The sequence below is a fragment of the Amphibalanus amphitrite genome, unplaced genomic scaffold, assembly GCF_019059575.1.
Source record: "Amphibalanus amphitrite isolate SeventyFive unplaced genomic scaffold, NRLGWU_Aamphi_draft 000575F_arrow, whole genome shotgun sequence".
NCBI classification, from domain to species: Eukaryota; Metazoa; Arthropoda; class Thecostraca; order Balanomorpha; family Balanidae; genus Amphibalanus; species Amphibalanus amphitrite.
In genome coordinates this window covers 28,502-46,875 of record NW_024882069.1, presented here as the reverse complement: position 1 = coordinate 46,875, position 18,374 = coordinate 28,502, and the positions used below count along the sequence as shown (strand labels likewise).

Below are 18,374 nucleotides of genomic sequence, written 5' to 3'. Positions count from 1 at the left end.
GGCTTTGCATGTCGGAGGCCCGTCGGTGGCCGGCGGCGGCGCACTAATTGTTCCAACAGTAGTTTATCACGAGTCGTGAGTAATGGCCCATCGACGGCGGTGACGCTGAGGCCGGTGAGCGAACCGATCCCGGTCAGACGAGTGAGGGACGCTGGCAGAGGTAGGGCGAGACGGAGTCGATGGACACATAGCCAGTGCCACAGAGATATCCACGTGCAGAAAATAAGGAATCACCAACAGTTGAAAATTGAACTAGCTACCTAAGTTAACGATCATCGAAATTGGTAAATATACCTCAGTCGTGGCAAAAATAGCTTCACTCTAAAACACGTCTCCAAATGCATTTGGATGCACATTAGCCCCAGTTCTGGTTATCACTCGACTGCTGCTGCGCTAGTTTCTTCCGCGAACCGAGGATATCGGTTGCCGACCACAAGTACACCGTCATCGTCAGAGCGGGCTGCCGAGGACGCCACGGCTGCCGCGCTCGATCGATTTCATTTTGCCGAGTCATCTGGCCCGCCCAAGGGCCGGGGCTGCGTGCCGTGCACCCTAAAATCGAACCAATGAAGCCGCGATGGATCGACAGCAAAGTGGTCCCGCTTGTGAGAAAATTCGAGGGTTGTTCCCTGAGTCAAGACACTGAAGGAGCAGCTCTCATGCGTACATCTTCATGATGCGTACTTGTTCCATAAATGTGGACATACAGCGCAGCCCAAGGATGGCTGATTTGACTTAATCTTGAAAGATGCGTAAAGTTTTCGCAAGCGAGCATCGTGTTGTATATACTAAGATTCCTGCTACACAGCTCCCACATCCACTCCTCAACACCAGTTCGGGCTAGAGGCTACGCTCGTTCATCATCTTCAATTCTCTTTTCATCTTCTTTTCTCCATTTTCCTTACTGCCTTGTTTCGTCATCACACTCCAGATTTGTATCCGACTTCATCTCATCCCACGCTCCTCGGAAGCCACCCCCGCAGCTCTGCCTCCCCCACAGCTCTGCCGCCTCCGCAGCTCTGCCAGTTCCCAAGATGGCGTCGCTCCGCGGCCGCGGCCGACGTATGCAAACATCGGCCGGCTCCGACAGCGTCGAATTATGCCCGCTGCAGCCAGCGCGCTGCATAAGTCGCGCGACAATTTTATCAGAGCCACTAATTCAATCAATCTGACAAAAACCGTCGTCGTCGGCGGTGATTATTTTTCGTTATCGGCCGCTCTGCGACGGCCGGTCAGCGCGGCGGCCAATGAACGCGTCACCAGCGATGCTTCAGATTCGCTCGACGGACGAGGCCACGCCACGCCGCCGCGGTGGCCGCAATTTATGCGGAAGCCGGCTCCTTGGAGCGGCGCTGAGCGGCGCAAAGCGTTCGCCGACCGTCCTGCCGCGATTGGCCGCCGCTGGCGATGCGAGGCAGCGGCCCTGCGCGCTTCTCGGTGTTATCAACGCGTGGGGCGCCGCAGCGCGCCGGGCAGCCGGGCCGCGCCGCCTCCGCGCTGAGATTAGAGCAGCGTGGGGCCGGCTCTGTTCCCACGGCGCCAGAGAAGCGGAGAGACGCGGCTCGGCCGCGGAACGCCGGAGCAGGCGAGACAATCACGAGCGGGAGACGACGCGACAGCAACCGAGTAGAGCGACGACCGAACAGGCGGTGGGAGCCGGGGAGAGAGAGATAGAGAGAGAGAGAGAGAGAGAGAGAGAGAGAGAGAGAGAGAGAGAGAGAGAGAGAGAGAGAGAGAGAGAGAGAGAGAGAGAGAGAGAGAGAGAGAGAGAGAGAGAGAGAGAGAGAGAGAGAGAGAGAGAGAAAGAGAGAGAGAGGCAGGAGGAGTCCACGGAGGGGAGTCCATGGGGTGGGGACGGGATTCCACAGCCGGGACGCCACGCCGGGATGCGCTCCACCGGCGGACGGCAGGGAGGGGAGGACGGCCCGGAAAGCGGCACATTGCGTGAGAGCTGTCATTTGGGGCGGCCCAGCTGATGTCCCGCACACCGCAGCGGCAGCAGGCGATTAGGTAAAAACGGAACTGGAACAGGGCAGGGCGCGGCCCGAGTGCACGACAGGGCACAACAGGCCGACACTGGACGGGGAAGTGTGGACAGTAGGCCATGGCGATCGATGTGATACGGACTATGATATTCCATCAAGGACAACATCATAATTTTGAAGACATCTTTGGCGAAAGGTTACCATTACACAAATGCTTAAACAATTCAGCAGATATGTCAAATCACAGCAATTCAGTTGAACGGTAGAATACAAAAACAAGACAGCAGGGTTTAAATCGGCCAGTAAAAACATCATATGCGTACCACTGCACAGCTTTCCCCAGCGCGCGCAGTTCCCCATCCAGGCGTACGCAGATGCGGCGGACGCCACACAGGGACGTTCCACCTGGCCCTCCCGTCCCCTCCCCTCCTCCCCTCCCACCTGGCCGGGGAAGGCGAGGGCGCTGAGTTGGGAGCGGTCCCCTGAACCCCACAAACCCACTGATTATCTGATCATTTCGTGCCAAAAACAGCAGAGATTTGGGGGACGGTGCTGCCCCCGTGGATCCTGTCCGTTATCTTGGCAGCTGGGTGTCCGGAAATCGGTAAGGTGATGTCTTAGTTTATCAGATGGGAGAGCAGTTGTTACAACTGCGGCGTCTTTCTCCTATAAGAGGGCATAATCACGCAAAGTTTGGGAGTCAAACCGAATGGCTTCAAAGTGCTTTTGTCAATTTGGAGTTCTAAGAGTATGGGGATCGCGTACCGCTTAAGATTTCAGTGTGAAACATTGGGTAGCTTCCACGCTGTGATACAGCGCACCCCAGCACATAAACCTCACAGGGATCAGTCAGCACTTACAATGGCAATGGTCACGATTTCATAGCGTGGTAAGCGCATATCAGCCAACACAGATGATGCACAATTTTACTGACCGCAGTCAAATAACACAAACCACGAATGACATCTGGCGTAACGCATTCTTCGAATAAGCGTGGCGGGACAGATATAACTACATTGGCAGTGATAAAACAATTATGATGCTAGTGATCCCACTATGATCACTAGTGATCTCCAACGATCCCCAGAAATCATCAGTGATCTCCAGTGACCACCAACAATCCCCAACCATCAACAAGGATCATCAAGCATCACCAACCTCACCAAAGATCACCAGCGTTCACCAGCGATCACAAGTGTTCTCGAACTAACACCAGTCACCAGCAATCACTATCGATCACCAGCGATCTCCAGTGATCACCAGTGGTCGCCAGTGATCACCAGTAGCCCAACAGGTCACACCACCACCAGTAGCTGGTCGGTTCCGCCCCGCGTCCCTCCCCGGTCGTCGCGGGGGGGGGGAGGGACCAGGGGCGGCGGCGGCGGGGGGCCGTCCGCTGGATTAGTCCGCACCATCTGACCTAATCAGTGGTGCCTGCCGCTCCTCCCCGCCGCGCCGGCCGCCGGCTAATCGCCGCCCGGCGAATTCCGCCGCGCTGCGACAAATACCGTCAGATTACCCCCGCGCGCCGAGACCGGCCCCAGCGGGTTGGACGCGACGCGACGCAACCAGAGGGCTCGGGACCGCATGCTGAGCCCCACCTCTGTGCCACGTCCAGCCGGAGAACCAGCGCACACAGCTCACACACACACGCGCAGACACGCACACACACATGCACCAGACATGAAACCGAGACCGGCTCTTCTCCACACCAGCCCGGAGTTCATTTCAGTGCGGTGGGAAACATCAACAGTCTGTGCTCTGTGCTGTTCAACCTGCGGTGGGACACTCAGGGAAGCAGGAAGGAGCAGGGGTCCAGGAGGGGTCCTCGGCAGCTGTACTTACCACCGTAATCAGCCGTTTGACACACATTGGCTACGGTAACTCAATGGCCCCAGATACCCGAGAGGCAGGCGGCACCGGGTAGGCAGGAGTGTGGAAATCAAGCAACTGACATAATTACAGGTTTTGCATAATGGCTGTTTTCCTGGCAAACTAGTGAAAGCACTGTAATTCTTGCGGCCGAATAGGACTGTTATTGATTTTGTGATCAGTGCGGAGGGGCGACACTTAGTGTCGGCAGTTGTTTCAATAATTTGACCCACCGTCTAATTTGAAATGAAATCATCCTCGGCGAAAATTATAGGGGATTAGAGAAGGGTGCTTCAATCCAAATATAAGGAAATATACATATTGAAAACGTCAATTTGAAAACAAACTTGGCACAGTACATGGCAAACGGCAAACAAATAACACCAAGGAAACATCCAAATGAAGAAAAGAAGCGCCTCTTTCGAGGGAACTGTTCATTTTAGGGCAGAATCAAATAAAGCCAACATAAAGACAACATTAACAAGCAGCGAAATACTAACTTGTCTGTCTCGGGAGCATGGCCCAGAAATGATTTCACGCTGCCGCCAATAGGATTTGCTCGACTTTTTCGGCATCTATAACGAGAAAAGTGACGATGTGTGAGCAGCTATACCACTCTGTGGTTGTGGCATGCTGCCAGCGGGCGGGGGAGGGGCGTCGGGAGTACGGATTACGCGTGTACGCTCCAGATAATGTGGAGGTTGGTGTGTGAGGACTTACACTTGTGTTGGCTATGAGTCACAATTGATGGGGTCAGTTCACAGTTCACAGTTTACACACATCGAGTGACACAGCAGTGCATAACGCTGTGCGCTGTCACTGTGGCAGAACACATCAAAGACGCGAATGTTGTAACCAGATCGGAGTACAGTCACTTTTTCACATTGGATGAAATAGTATAAGGATATGAAAAGCGATAATGTGAACACATATATATTGCACAAACCGGTTTCGATATCACTTCATCAGTGTGCAAATATATAAATAAAACACTCAAAATACAAAACGGAGACGAAATAGGTACAGCACGTACAGCAGAGCAAATTAATTTCAAATACATTCATATGACCTCATGTGATTGAGATCCCAAGACGCTTCCGCACCAAAAGAACGGCTAAACTTTTTCCCAATCGTATGTCACCAGCTTTGGAATTTACACACAAACAAGATTCAATGAGGGACGATTCAACCGTTTTTCTATCGGACCTACTTAACCTATCTCGTATGATCTCAGTGCGATCCCAATCAGGTAGACTACCACACTTTTCGGCATGTTTCACCATTGCATTGTTAATATTGTGGTTCCTAAAATCTCTCTTGTGCTCCATTAACCTGTTCTTAAGCCCTCTCGACGTTTCACCGAAATAAGGTTGTGTACACCCCTTGCACGGTATTTTATACACTAAACTTGTTTCACTACGGTCACACTTTTTCTTTTTTGCTACAACCTGACCAATCTTCTCCCCAGCCTTTTCCACAATCTGAATATCGGAGCACTTCAACATCTTTGATAATGCTTCACAATTCTGTGACCTGGGTACAACAACTATGGCGTTCTTTGTCTTTCCGTTTGTTTCGTTTCCCGTCCTATTCTTGATCCTTTTTGCCTTATTATAGCATTCAATTATAAATGCCCTGGGGTACCTCAAACCTCTAAAAACGTCAGTGATATGATCACATTCTTCCTTCAGATTTTCGGGACTACATATTCTCATCGCTCTGAGGAAGAATCCAATCACTACCCCCGATTTCGTTCTCCTGCTATGAGCTGAAAAGAAATGAATATAGTCCTCTTTGTTTGTGATTTTCCTATACACTTTGTATCTGATGCCGCTGGGCGTCCTCTCAATATGGACATCTAAGAAAGGTAAAGTATTGTTAGTTTCTTCTTCTAATGTGAACTGGATCCTCCTTTCCACAGCGTTCAGCTCAGCTAACTTTTCACTAAGATCAAGATTGTCTGGCACAACTAACAGGATGTCATCAACATACCTATACCAAACAACATCACCTCCCATGACGTTAAAATAATGGTCGGTCTCCATCATCTCCATATATAGACATGCCGCCACTGGGCTTAATGGGGACCCCATGGCCAGACCGTGTATCTGTTGAAATTCTTCCCCGTTGAAAGAGAAAACCTGAAAGTCTAAACACAGTTGCACAAGCTGAATAAAGTGACTCTTAGTGACGGGGAAGTTTTCATCTGGGATGTTTTGAATAGCCTTCTTAATAGCAATGATCGCCTTTTCTACAGGGACACTGGTGAATAGCGCCTTAACGTCAAAACTAGCAAATTTCTTGCCACTCAAGTCTAGCTCACTTAGACGACTTAGCAAATCACCGGAATTCTTTAAATGAGAATCACTAACCGTTCCAAGTAACTGAGTTAGCGGTCTAGCTAGGACCTTTGCCAGGCGATGCGGAGCGCTTCCGATACCCGATGTAATCGGTCGCATTGGGATTCCGGGCTTGTGTACTTTAGGCAGTCCTCTCATCCTCGGGGCCACTGGTGCTTCCTCGAGAAGATGTTGTAGCTGTTTTCCCTTTTCCGAGCTTCGGAGTATCTTGCGGGCCTTTTTGTTGAACTCGACACTTTGACATCTGATCGTTCCAGTCACTATTTTCTTATACGTTTCCGGATCGCTGAGCAGGTCTTGCATTTTAGCATCGTAATCTGACTTGTCCATAACAATGACTCCACCTCCTTTATCCGCAGAAGTGACCACAATGTTATCATCTTTGGACAACTTGACTAATGCCTGTTTGAATCTTCTAGGGATAGCACTGGGCTCATGATCCGCTAAAGCTTTACAGCTAGTGACGATCCCCTGGATGAACCCCTTCTGTATCTCAGAGTCCTTGAAGTTCTGGTTTTTAATGAGATGCTCAGACAGTGATCGATTGTCCGTACCTGTATCAAATTTTAGTCCCAGAGACAAGGCCTGCTTCTCGTCGTTCGTTAGAGTTCGGGATGATAGATTTGTTATGATTTCGCTTCGTCCTGCTCCGGCCCAATCACTTTCAAGACATAGCTTGTTCAGCTTTCGATTTAGCCTCTCTTTTTGGTTGACGTTAAACTCTTTAAGTTCTTCGGCGTGTTTTCTAGATATATTACCGCCTTGGTATTCTTCACGTTTAAGTATTATCTCATCTCGAAGGTTGGAACATGCTTCTTCCAAGTAAGCACGGGCTGATCTCGTGAACGGTGAGTTCTTGCTTCTCAGATGCGGCGGCGCTGATTTAGGTAAGACTTGCTCTGCTAAGCACTGTTTTAGAAAAATTAAGCGATTACAAAGGCTGGCTAGCTTCTTTCGGACTAAGAATTCCTGAGATATGTTCACATTATCACTGTTAGACATATTGTGGTATGACAGTTTGACGTTTGTGAAAAGCGATAATGTGAACACATATATATTGCACAAACCGGTTTCGATATCACTTCATCAGTGTGCAAATATATAAATAAAACACTCAAAATACAAAACGGAGACGAAATAGGTACAGCACGTACAGCAGAGCAAATTAATTTCAAATACATTCATATGACCTCATGTGATTGAGATCCCAAGACGCTTCCGCACCAACGCTTTCCCAATACCGTGCAAGGGGTGTACACAACCTTATTTCGGTGAAACGTCGAGAGGGCTTAAGAACAGGTTAATGGAGCACAAGAGAGATTTTAGGAACCACAATATTAACAATGCAATGGTGAAACATGCCGAAAAGTGTGGTAGTCTACCTGATTGGGATCGCACTGAGATCATACGAGATAGGTTAAGTAGGTCCGATAGAAAAACGGTTGAATCGTCCCTCATTGAATCTTGTTTGTGTGTAAATTCCAAAGCTGGTGACATACGATTGGGAAAAAGTTTAGCCGTTCTTTTGGTGCGGAAGCGTCTTGGGATCTCAATCACATGAGGTCATATGAATGTATTTGAAATTAATTTGCTCTGCTGTACGTGCTGTACCTATTTCGTCTCCGTTTTGTATTTTGAGTGTTTTATTTATATATTTGCACACTGATGAAGTGATATCGAAACCGGTTTGTGCAATATATATGTGTTCACATTATCGCTTTTCACAAACGTCAAACTGTCATACCACAATATGTCTAACAGTGATAATGTGAACATATCTCAGGAATTCTTAGTCCGAAAGAAGCTAGCCAGCCTTTGTAATCGCTTAATTTTTCTAAAACAGTGCTTAGCAGAGCAAGTCTTACCTAAATCAGCGCCGCCGCATCTGAGAAGCAAGAACTCACCGTTCACGAGATCAGCCCGTGCTTACTTGGAAGAAGCATGTTCCAACCTTCGAGATGAGATAATACTTAAACGTGAAGAATACCAAGGCGGTAATATATCTAGAAAACACGCCGAAGAACTTAAAGAGTTTAACGTCAACCAAAAAGAGAGGCTAAATCGAAAGCTGAACAAGCTATGTCTTGAAAGTGATTGGGCCGGAGCAGGACGAAGCGAAATCATAACAAATCTATCATCCCGAACTCTAACGAACGACGAGAAGCAGGCCTTGTCTCTGGGACTAAAATTTGATACAGGTACGGACAATCGATCACTGTCTGAGCATCTCATTAAAAACCAGAACTTCAAGGACTCTGAGATACAGAAGGGGTTCATCCAGGGGATCGTCACTAGCTGTAAAGCTTTAGCGGATCATGAGCCCAGTGCTATCCCTAGAAGATTCAAACAGGCATTAGTCAAGTTGTCCAAAGATGATAACATTGTGGTCACTTCTGCGGATAAAGGAGGTGGAGTCATTGTTATGGACAAGTCAGATTACGATGCTAAAATGCAAGACCTGCTCAGCGATCCGGAAACGTATAAGAAAATAGTGACTGGAACGATCAGATGTCAAAGTGTCGAGTTCAACAAAAAGGCCCGCAAGATACTCCGAAGCTCGGAAAAGGGAAAACAGCTACAACATCTTCTCGAGGAAGCACCAGTGGCCCCGAGGATGAGAGGACTGCCTAAAGTACACAAGCCCGGAATCCCAATGCGACCGATTACATCGGGTATCGGAAGCGCTCCGCATCGCCTGGCAAAGGTCCTAGCTAGACCGCTAACTCAGTTACTTGGAACGGTTAGTGATTCTCATTTAAAGAATTCCGGTGATTTGCTAAGTCGTCTAAGTGAGCTAGACTTGAGTGGCAAGAAATTTGCTAGTTTTGACGTTAAGGCGCTATTCACCAGTGTCCCTGTAGAAAAGGCGATCATTGCTATTAAGAAGGCTATTCAAAACATCCCAGATGAAAACTTCCCCGTCACTAAGAGTCACTTTATTCAGCTTGTGCAACTGTGTTTAGACTTTCAGGTTTTCTCTTTCAACGGGGAAGAATTTCAACAGATACACGGTCTGGCCATGGGGTCCCCATTAAGCCCAGTGGCGGCATGTCTATATATGGAGATGATGGAGACCGACCATTATTTTAACGTCATGGGAGGTGATGTTGTTTGGTATAGGTATGTTGATGACATCCTGTTAGTTGTGCCAGACAATCTTGATCTTAGTGAAAAGTTAGCTGAGCTGAACGCTGTGGAAAGGAGGATCCAGTTCACATTAGAAGAAGAAACTAACAATACTTTACCTTTCTTAGATGTCCATATTGAGAGGACGCCCAGCGGCATCAGATACAAAGTGTATAGGAAAATCACAAACAAAGAGGACTATATTCATTTCTTTTCAGCTCATAGCAGGAGAACGAAATCGGGGGTAGTGATTGGATTCTTCCTCAGAGCGATGAGAATATGTAGTCCCGAAAATCTGAAGGAAGAATGTGATCATATCACTGACGTTTTTAGAGGTTTGAGGTACCCCAGGGCATTTATAATTGAATGCTATAATAAGGCAAAAAGGATCAAGAATAGGACGGGAAACGAAACAAACGGAAAGACAAAGAACGCCATAGTTGTTGTACCCAGGTCACAGAATTGTGAAGCATTATCAAAGATGTTGAAGTGCTCCGATATTCAGATTGTGGAAAAGGCTGGGGAGAAGATTGGTCAGGTTGTAGCAAAAAAGAAAAAGTGTGACCGTAGTGAAACAAGTTTAGTGTATAAAATACCGTGCAAGGGGTGTACACAACCTTATTTCGGTGAAACGTCGAGAGGGCTTAAGAACAGGTTAATGGAGCACAAGAGAGATTTTAGGAACCACAATATTAACAATGCAATGGTGAAACATGCCGAAAAGTGTGGTAGTCTACCTGATTGGGATCGCACTGAGATCATACGAGATAGGTTAAGTAGGTCCGATAGAAAAACGGTTGAATCGTCCCTCATTGAATCTTGTTTGTGTGTAAATTCCAAAGCTGGTGACATACGATTGGGAAAAAGTTTAGCCGTTCTTTTGGTGCGGAAGCGTCTTGGGATCTCAATCACATGAGGTCATATGAATGTATTTGAAATTAATTTGCTCTGCTGTACGTGCTGTACCTATTTCGTCTCCGTTTTGTATTTTGAGTGTTTTATTTATATATTTGCACACTGATGAAGTGATATCGAAACCGGTTTGTGCAATATATATGTGTTCACATTATCGCTTTTCACAAACGTCAAACTGTCATACCACAGTATAAGGATAATATTTAGGAAGTGGGGAAATGTTTTGTGGTGTCATCATAGCATGCCACCTGCACCAACACAATATCCGCTGTCAACTTACGATGAAATAAATATTCACTTGAACTTAAATGATGTATTGCTTATGTTTTTATCGAACAGACAACAAGGTTTCGTTACTAATTCAAATTAGAGCATGGTTGTCGCTAAATAAATGCTGACAATGCCAGCCCAGACCCGACTATGTAGACCTGATGCCATGGGCAGGACACTGACCAGACACGTCCCTAGCCGACCAGACCGCGCGGCGGACCATGTCGGACCACGGCGGACCATGTCGGACCGAGGTGACGCAGGACCATCAAGGTCGACCCCGACACCACTGACCGGACATTCCTCCTCCTCAGAAGTGGAGAGTCCTACCGGCCGACTGAGTCAGCCACCTGGGTCGCGGTGAGGTCTGGGCGGCCGGCTGAGTAAGTCTGCTGAGTTGGCCTCTGAGCCGGGCGGTCGTGTGCCTCTGTTACGGACAGTGGTTCCGCCAGCCGTGTCTCTCACGGTAATACCCCTTTACAGGGGGATGGAGGGGAGGGCGAATGCTGTGTCATTCTTATCCCAGAGCCAATGCCACCAGGCTCCGCCGTCGCCGCCGCCGGGCCAGCCGGTGTGGCGCGGTGCGGCCCTCTCCCCGGTCCCCGTGGGGCCAGGTGCTACCACCGGACACGGGCCGGGAGCCCCGCCGTGCCGGCGCGGTCCCATCGGCCTGCCGCGCCGCCAAAATACAACCCGAGCACGTGCAGTGGTCGGTGGGCCGCCACAGCGCACAAACAGCGGGTGGAGTAAACCGAGGACACGGCGGCTGGTGGTGGAGAGAGGACAGGCCGGTCGGACTGGCCCGGCGGCAATCCAGGTGTGGGGAACTCCAGACCAGCCAGACTGGCGCGGTCCATACAGCTAGAGATATCAGACCAGTCCGATCAGCAAAAATCCAGCTGGAAGGGCACAGGATATTCGGACCGGTGGTCTCTGATCACCAGTGCGTGAACAAGTCACTAAGCAGCAGGACAGCTAGCAACCAGCCGCTAACCAGTACCCCATTAGCCATCAGCTCGGGCTTAGTACCCTGCAGGCAGTCTTCGGCGGTCTCGATTCGCCAGCAGCTAACAACCAGCAGCTAGACCAGCAATGGGAACAGTTGATGCAGTTACAGACCAACTGTCCGTAGACCAGCAGACCAGCAGCCAGAAGTCAGCAGTCACAGACCATTAGATCGGTGTTTAGCCAACATAGGCCCAACCAGCAGCCACTGGCTAGCATATCGAAAGGGAACAGCTTCTTCCAGCAGCTCAGTAGAGCTCAGCCCGGCAGCCCACTGAGGCTCAGCTCAGCAGTTAGGGCTCAGCCCAGCCCAGTAGGGGTCAGCTCAACAGTTGTGGGTCGTAGTTCATTATAACTCAGCTAGGCAGCCACGCACCCGGCCAGCAGTTTTGCTGGCCAGCGATAGCCAACAACACTGGGTGAGAATTTATAAATAGCTAGGACGGGCTCACAGGTCACAGCTACTCGTGTAACACTGTTATGTGTGAAGTGTGCGCCTACCCATAAATAAAGTGAGAATCCATTCAAGTGACAATAAGCTACCGAGTAGGTATAACACATAAAATACGCTGCGTGCAGCACGTTGCACAAGTCCTTTGGTGCACACCTGTTCCTCGTAGCACCACATGTGCCTGATTCTGTCAAAACACGATTAGCAACAATAACGGCTAGTGCCACACGTGGGGAACCATACGCAGCACGTGACCTGACCAACTTGTTACAACATTCATCTGATTCCCACGGCAATGTGATTTAGGATACAGTGGAGCGGCCTCGCAGAATATTGCACGTTTAAACCCAATTCCATCACCATAATTTGACGTAATTTCCATCAAAGGATAAAAATAATTTAAATACCCTGCTTTTAAATAATTTAAATACCCTTTTGATAAGCCTTATACGTTGCAGCGAAAAATAGGTGACCCACATTCCGCTCTCGGGGAGGGACGGACCGCACACATGTGCACAGCCACGTACACAGTGTCAATGTCACGATAACGCAGGATGTCATGTACCGCGCCCGGTCACTGAGGTCGAGGGGGGCACCCCCTCCCCTGCTGTGCACAGAGCTGCGTGCACACGTGCACTGAGCCGGAAACGGTGGCGACATGCCGCGTCCGCCGCGCGTATACCGCTCCGCAGTATCAGTATTCAGTGGGTTTTAGAAATATTGAATTCTAGGCTTTGACCCATAAAACTCACACATCGACCTGTGCACACCTCTGACAAAGTTAGGCCCAACAGGCTTTGTGGGATGTGGCAAGCATCAGATGAATCTTTAAAATTGCGAGAATATATTTGGAACAAATGTAAATAATTCGCCATAATAACTGTTGTATAAGTTTTCAATTGAAAATCTAATCCACAAGGAAGGGAAAACGCATTGCTAGTATCAGAGCTATTGCTTCGATTTACCACTCCCGGCTATTTACAAACCACAATTCGGTGATCTGCCTGCGCCGAGCAGCGCGGCATTGCACGAGCCGCTCGCTAAGTGATACTCCCCTGATCATCACCAACCATTATCACCTCATCCTATCAGTTATTCACGCGCAGTTTCATCGTGCGCCGAGCGCGTCCTATTGTGCGGCAACACACCCTCTGGCGCAATTTTCTGACTTTAATATCGGCCGCCCCTGGTCATTAGGGAAATGCGCCATTTGGTCGTGGCCGCAGCTCGCCTGAGTGGCGTCAGGCGTAAACCCCGATCTGTACCGGCCAGGTCTGATCTGGCCAGGGTTCAGCAGAGATACTGATCGCTCGGCGGGAGGCTCGCGTGATCTGCAGTGATGATATTCATCCAAATTTATCCCACTGATAAATAACGCGCCGCGGGAGCGGACGGGCAATAGCACTAGAGGTGGCCGCGCCATGTGCTAATCTTATTAAGCGTTTCGGTACTTAAATTCTCATCTAGCACACTAATGCCAGTCCTTTGCGTTTTGCATTACTATGCAGCGATTAACACCGGCAGGTTTTATATTGAATTATAAAGTCATACACGTGCAGGGGCTGTGGTTAGCGCCGGTTCCATATATCAACAGACGCCGCCTTAGGCAGATTCGGCACGTGAACTTCACTGGCTCACCTCATGTACCGTATGGTAATGTGCATTGAACACACGCCTCGAGGGCAATACCGAGTTATAGGAATTCCATGTTCATCACAGCATGATACATCTCAATTTATGCAACAAATTACATGGAATAAGGTATTTTGCACTTGTCCTCACCCCACAACACAGATAATAGAGCATTTTCTTCTCGGAACTGTGTTTGACCAAAGATTTTGTGTCATTTCTCAATTGCACTCCATAACTTTATGACCAGCGAATGAATAACTACCTGGTCAGGGTCAGCTTAATCACCCAAAAACCTACCGACAATAATTACAGATGTGTGCGCGGGCCGGGTTCGGTGGGAGAGGCGTCCCCGTGGACTCGGGGGCGGTCCGGGGGCGGAGACGGCGCCCTGCTAACCAGCACCCCGTGGTTAGCAGGCCGACCCAATGACAGGAATTTGAACCGACCCGGCGCAGACAGCGCAGACTGGAAGCGACGACGGTCGAGCCGGGTACTCATCCAGGGAATGACGGAAAATTGGGCAGACATGTCCTCCTCGGACTGGGCTCGGACACAAACTGGACAAAGTCAGCGGAGGATCAGACAGACACATGTATCGGACAAACTGGGCAAAGTCGGTGGAGGATTGGACACGGTGTACGACATGGATCGGACTAAGGTCAGACGAATGCCGGACAATGTCCGAGGTGGATCGGACATAAGGCGATTAATGCTGGATGCTGGCAGGGAAGTGTGCTGAAATATCGAATTATGTCGAAGAGCTACTAAATTTCGCCTTGATGACAAACACTGCCCTGATCTGTTAATGTCTCTTTGAAAATGATATAGTGAATTAAATGTTTGATGGTGCACTGTATGCAAAATTTCCATGCTGTATAGATCTTGAAAAAAATTATCAAGTGAAGCAGGCCCAAATTCTGAGTCCCATATAACCTCTACTCTCTGCTGGGACAGCCGCGACCCTCCGACCCTCCGACCGCTCGGGCCGACCGAGTCGCTCGGCGTCGGCTTTCCCGGCCGGTCGGCGGCCGAGCGGCCCGAGCGGAACCCAGGCGACGGAGCTCAGGCGGTCGAGCGGGAAGGGAGCTCAGAGGAGAGCACTGGTGCTCCGAGAGCACCAGTGGTGCTCAGTTGAGATTACCACTGGCATTACTCAGGGAATGGCTGAGTGTGTAAAGAGAGAATGGTCGAGCTTCTGGGCGAAGCCGGGCTAAATTTTTAGTTTTAAGTAAATTCAGCAAGAAAATGGTAGATTAATTTTTAGCAGATAATTATCTACAACTTGTCTTAATTATAATTTTTGCTGTGACCGTTGCTGTGACCGTTGCTGCATTTAAATGCCTATCGATACCCCTTTCAGCTATAGCCTATAACTTGTTCGCCCCATGATATATAACCATTATTTGTCGAAAAGATCGGGCTAGTCGAAATGTTATCCACACATCGCTCCCTAGAACACACCTCAGTGCAAATATCCCCCGACCCCGACCGGTGGAGCCTGAGATTCGGAAGCCGCCCCCGTATCCTGCCGGCCGGTACTGGAGGGAGGGTCAGGTTACCTCAGCAAGTGTCGAATGAACCACAGAGAGCCCGCACCGCGGGACACCGCGAAAGACGCCGCGCGACGCGTCTCTGAGCTGGTTTTTGGTGGCCGGATAATCCAGCGTATTTGCTCAGCAGGAGATACGTATTTAAAAACAAGACTGGCGTTCGACATTTTATATGGTGTTGGATGGAACCAAGCTGCTTTCAATGGCTGGCTCATTTCAAAGTCATTTTGCATTTTGCTGGATGGGTCAAATCGTCCGGCACTAGCTCATATTTCCTCTGAGGTCAAATAGATGATTAATGTGTAAAACCAACGCTGAAAATGTGGAAATCAACATCTATTTTAATTTCTGAATTCTGAAACTGCCAAAACTATGGCTTCTTTGCCATTTCGTCAAGGCTGGCATTCTACTTGCAGGGGACCGTTTTGGGAGTGAAAGATGAGACCGGCCGCAATTCCCGGCCTGATCTGAGGGCGGTGAAGGATGGATCCGGCTAGGACATTGAACGGGTGGTGATGTCCACATCTGATTATGAAAGAACGAGTCGTACTTCTGATAGGACAGCGGCTGGGCCTGGGACATAGGACGGGTCATCCTGTCAGCGTCTGATCGTCCCAGCCCAGGAGACAGCGGCGGCGGCGGCGGAAGGTGACGGCGGCCCGCCCCGACTGACCGCGGCAGATTCGGCCCCTACCGGACCGGCCGGTGACACCAGGAATGTCGCCTCTAATTGCGTCCACCCCCGGTAACCCTCGGACGGCGCTCGCCAGACGTCAACTACCCTCAAACGACGGGAAGGTTCACCGGCAGGTCATCGCCTGGATCGGATTCCACCCCGCCCATGAACCGAGTAAGGACCGCGCGAGGGGGAATCAAATAGGGGATTGAGAAGATCGAGTAGGGGGTCGAGTAGAGACCCATGGACCATGGACCATTGCGGGACCACCGGCTCAGACGAGCCACCCAGCCCGGATTAACAGACGACCTGAGCCGCTCCGCGCGTGTCAAACTTGGCGACAAGTTTGGCGCCGTTCGGACCGGGCCCCGACCCGCCTGTCTACAGGAGGTGCCCCCGGTGATTGACCTGACTGGTATCATCAGTTATTCATAATGAGGTGTCAGCACCACCTGATGGACAGTCTGGCGGAAATTAATTTCGGTTATCAATTGGTGTGATTCCGTTCCCAGACATTGCTCTATTATTTAGGCAATTACTGGGGCGCTGTCGAGCATCTGTTGATGCTAGTCGGTCAATTGATGGCGTTTTACGAGGGTCGTGGGGCTGCTGATTTGATTAGGCTCCTCGGGGCCGCGAGCAGCGCTCGCTCGATGTCGGTACTCGTGTCATTCCGGCTAATGGGCGCTGCGGCGGCGGGAGGAGCGGCTCCTCCCGGGCGGAGACGCGCCGTCAGAGATCGAGCGAGGGGTGTCCAGGCACGGGGCAGACTGACAGAGCCGAATTAGCGGCGTGATTCTACCGAGCAGACCGGCACGGGGCGGGATTATACCGATCACTCCGGGATGGTCCTTGGGGGAACAGGGGGTCCAGGGGACCACACCGGAGGGCCAGGGGTCACCCCGGGAGGCATGGGTGATCCCTGGAGGAACTAAGTAACGTTTGTGGCAGTCTTTGTGGTTGTCAGCAGCAGCTGACTGGTCTCTCCACATGAGGTTCAGTTTTGAGATATTCACTGGACCAAACTTTGGCGCATTTTGCATAAGGTGATGGTTTCGGACCAGGTCTGTGAGGATCTCTCAGGTATCACACGGACTCTACCCTACCTGCGGGACTCTAACCGTGTTCAGACAGACCGAGACGGACCCTCACAACCCTCACACTAACCTGTACTTGTAGTCGGGGTACTCCTTCATGTGCACCGCCCGTAACCTCTTGGCCTCGTCAATAAACGGCCGCTTGTCCGTGTCGTTCATCAGCTTCCACTCTGCGCCGAGCCGCTTGGAGATCTCCGAGTTGTGCATCTTGGGGTTCTCCTGGGCCATCTTGCGCCGCTGGCCGCGCGACCAGACCATGAACGCGTTCATGGGACGCTTCACGCGGTCCGCTGCCGCCGCCGCCGCCGCCGCAGCCGAGCCCGACAGCTTGCTGTTGTTGTTGTTGTTGGTCGACTGCTGCTGCTGCTGCTGCTGTTGCTGCTGTTGCTGCTGCTGGGGTTGCTGGGGCTGCTGCTGCGGCTGCTGGTGCTGGGAGGTCGGCGGCGGCGGCTGACCGGCACTTGGAGGAACCTGAGTCAGCCCGTGCGAGATTGGTGAGTGCGACGGGTGGCTGATGTGCTGCGCGTGGTGCGACAGCGAGTGGTGGCTGGGCGGCATGTGCCCGATGCCGCCCTTCAGGTCACCCTCCATAGTTAACATGGTATCCAGATAGTCGCGGTATACTCGTTCGTAAGCCACTTTTGCCACTTTGCACTGCACTGGCTTGCCAAACACACTCCTTGCTTTTCACGTACAATTTAATATGCACTCCAATAAGTAAGTTTTGCACACAGATTCAATAACACCCAGAGCGCCGTATTGTACGTCCGCTCCTATTCAATACGCTCTATTATTTGGTGGTAATGTGCCGTTCAGATGTTGCGAGGGAATAACCAGCGCTGGCGGCCGGCCAATGGCCAAGCGTCTGGCGGCCGAGGGGCGGAGCGAGCGTGACGTCAGCGCGGTGGGCGGAGCCAGCGAGCCGTGGAATGCGGCTGGTCGGCGGCCGGCTGGCGACGGCCGGGTTTTTACGGCGGCCCAGGTCGCCGGGCGAGATGCGGCCGGGCGCTGTGATTTTTCTCACGTCCCAATTTGACGGACGGCAGAATGATTGCGGTGCAGCTGGCGTGGCGTCGCTCGGGCCCGGCGGCGTCGCTCGGTCCGCTGTGCCGGCGGCGATTAATGGCGCTCCTGGCGAGAGGAGCGTGTCCCACCGGTCCCACGCAGCTGCTCTCCACGACTGACTTCACTGGCAGGGCCGCCGCGCGGACCAGCACCCCCTGGCGACGCGGCGCGGCACCTACCTACGGCCGCCGATTTGAGGGAACTGCCCAGACGCCACAGCGCCCTCAGTTGCCCAGTTCAAATACTGTGGTGGCCAACGCTGCCGTATCGTCTACGTGCTCCTTTACGTTCGGACATGATCCCTTTGTGGGTGATAAGTCCATAAGCCACCGTTCAATGCTGAAGTTCAATGGCTCGCCCCACGGCACAT

The 18,374-nt window shown here is 50.9% G+C and overlaps 1 protein-coding gene across 2 annotated transcripts in view; it reads right to left on the bottom strand.

The window, feature by feature from the left end:
- The window catches only part of LOC122394136 (transcription factor Sox-2-like), a 30,653-nt gene extending 12,495 nt beyond the window's left edge, over positions 1-18,158 (bottom strand). The window contains exons 1-2 of one of the 2 annotated variants that reach the window (XM_043390775.1): positions 17,010-18,158; positions 4,358-4,432 (exon numbers count right to left, since the gene is read on the bottom strand). In XM_043390775.1, the coding sequence (XP_043246710.1) occupies positions 4,358-4,432; positions 17,010-17,539 (605 nt within the window). In that variant the 5' untranslated portion in view covers positions 17,540-18,158. The remainder of the gene's footprint in view (positions 1-4,357; positions 4,433-17,009) is intronic. The other variant, XM_043390776.1, reaches the window with a different exon arrangement.
- Between the last annotated feature and the right edge of the window lie 216 nt (positions 18,159-18,374).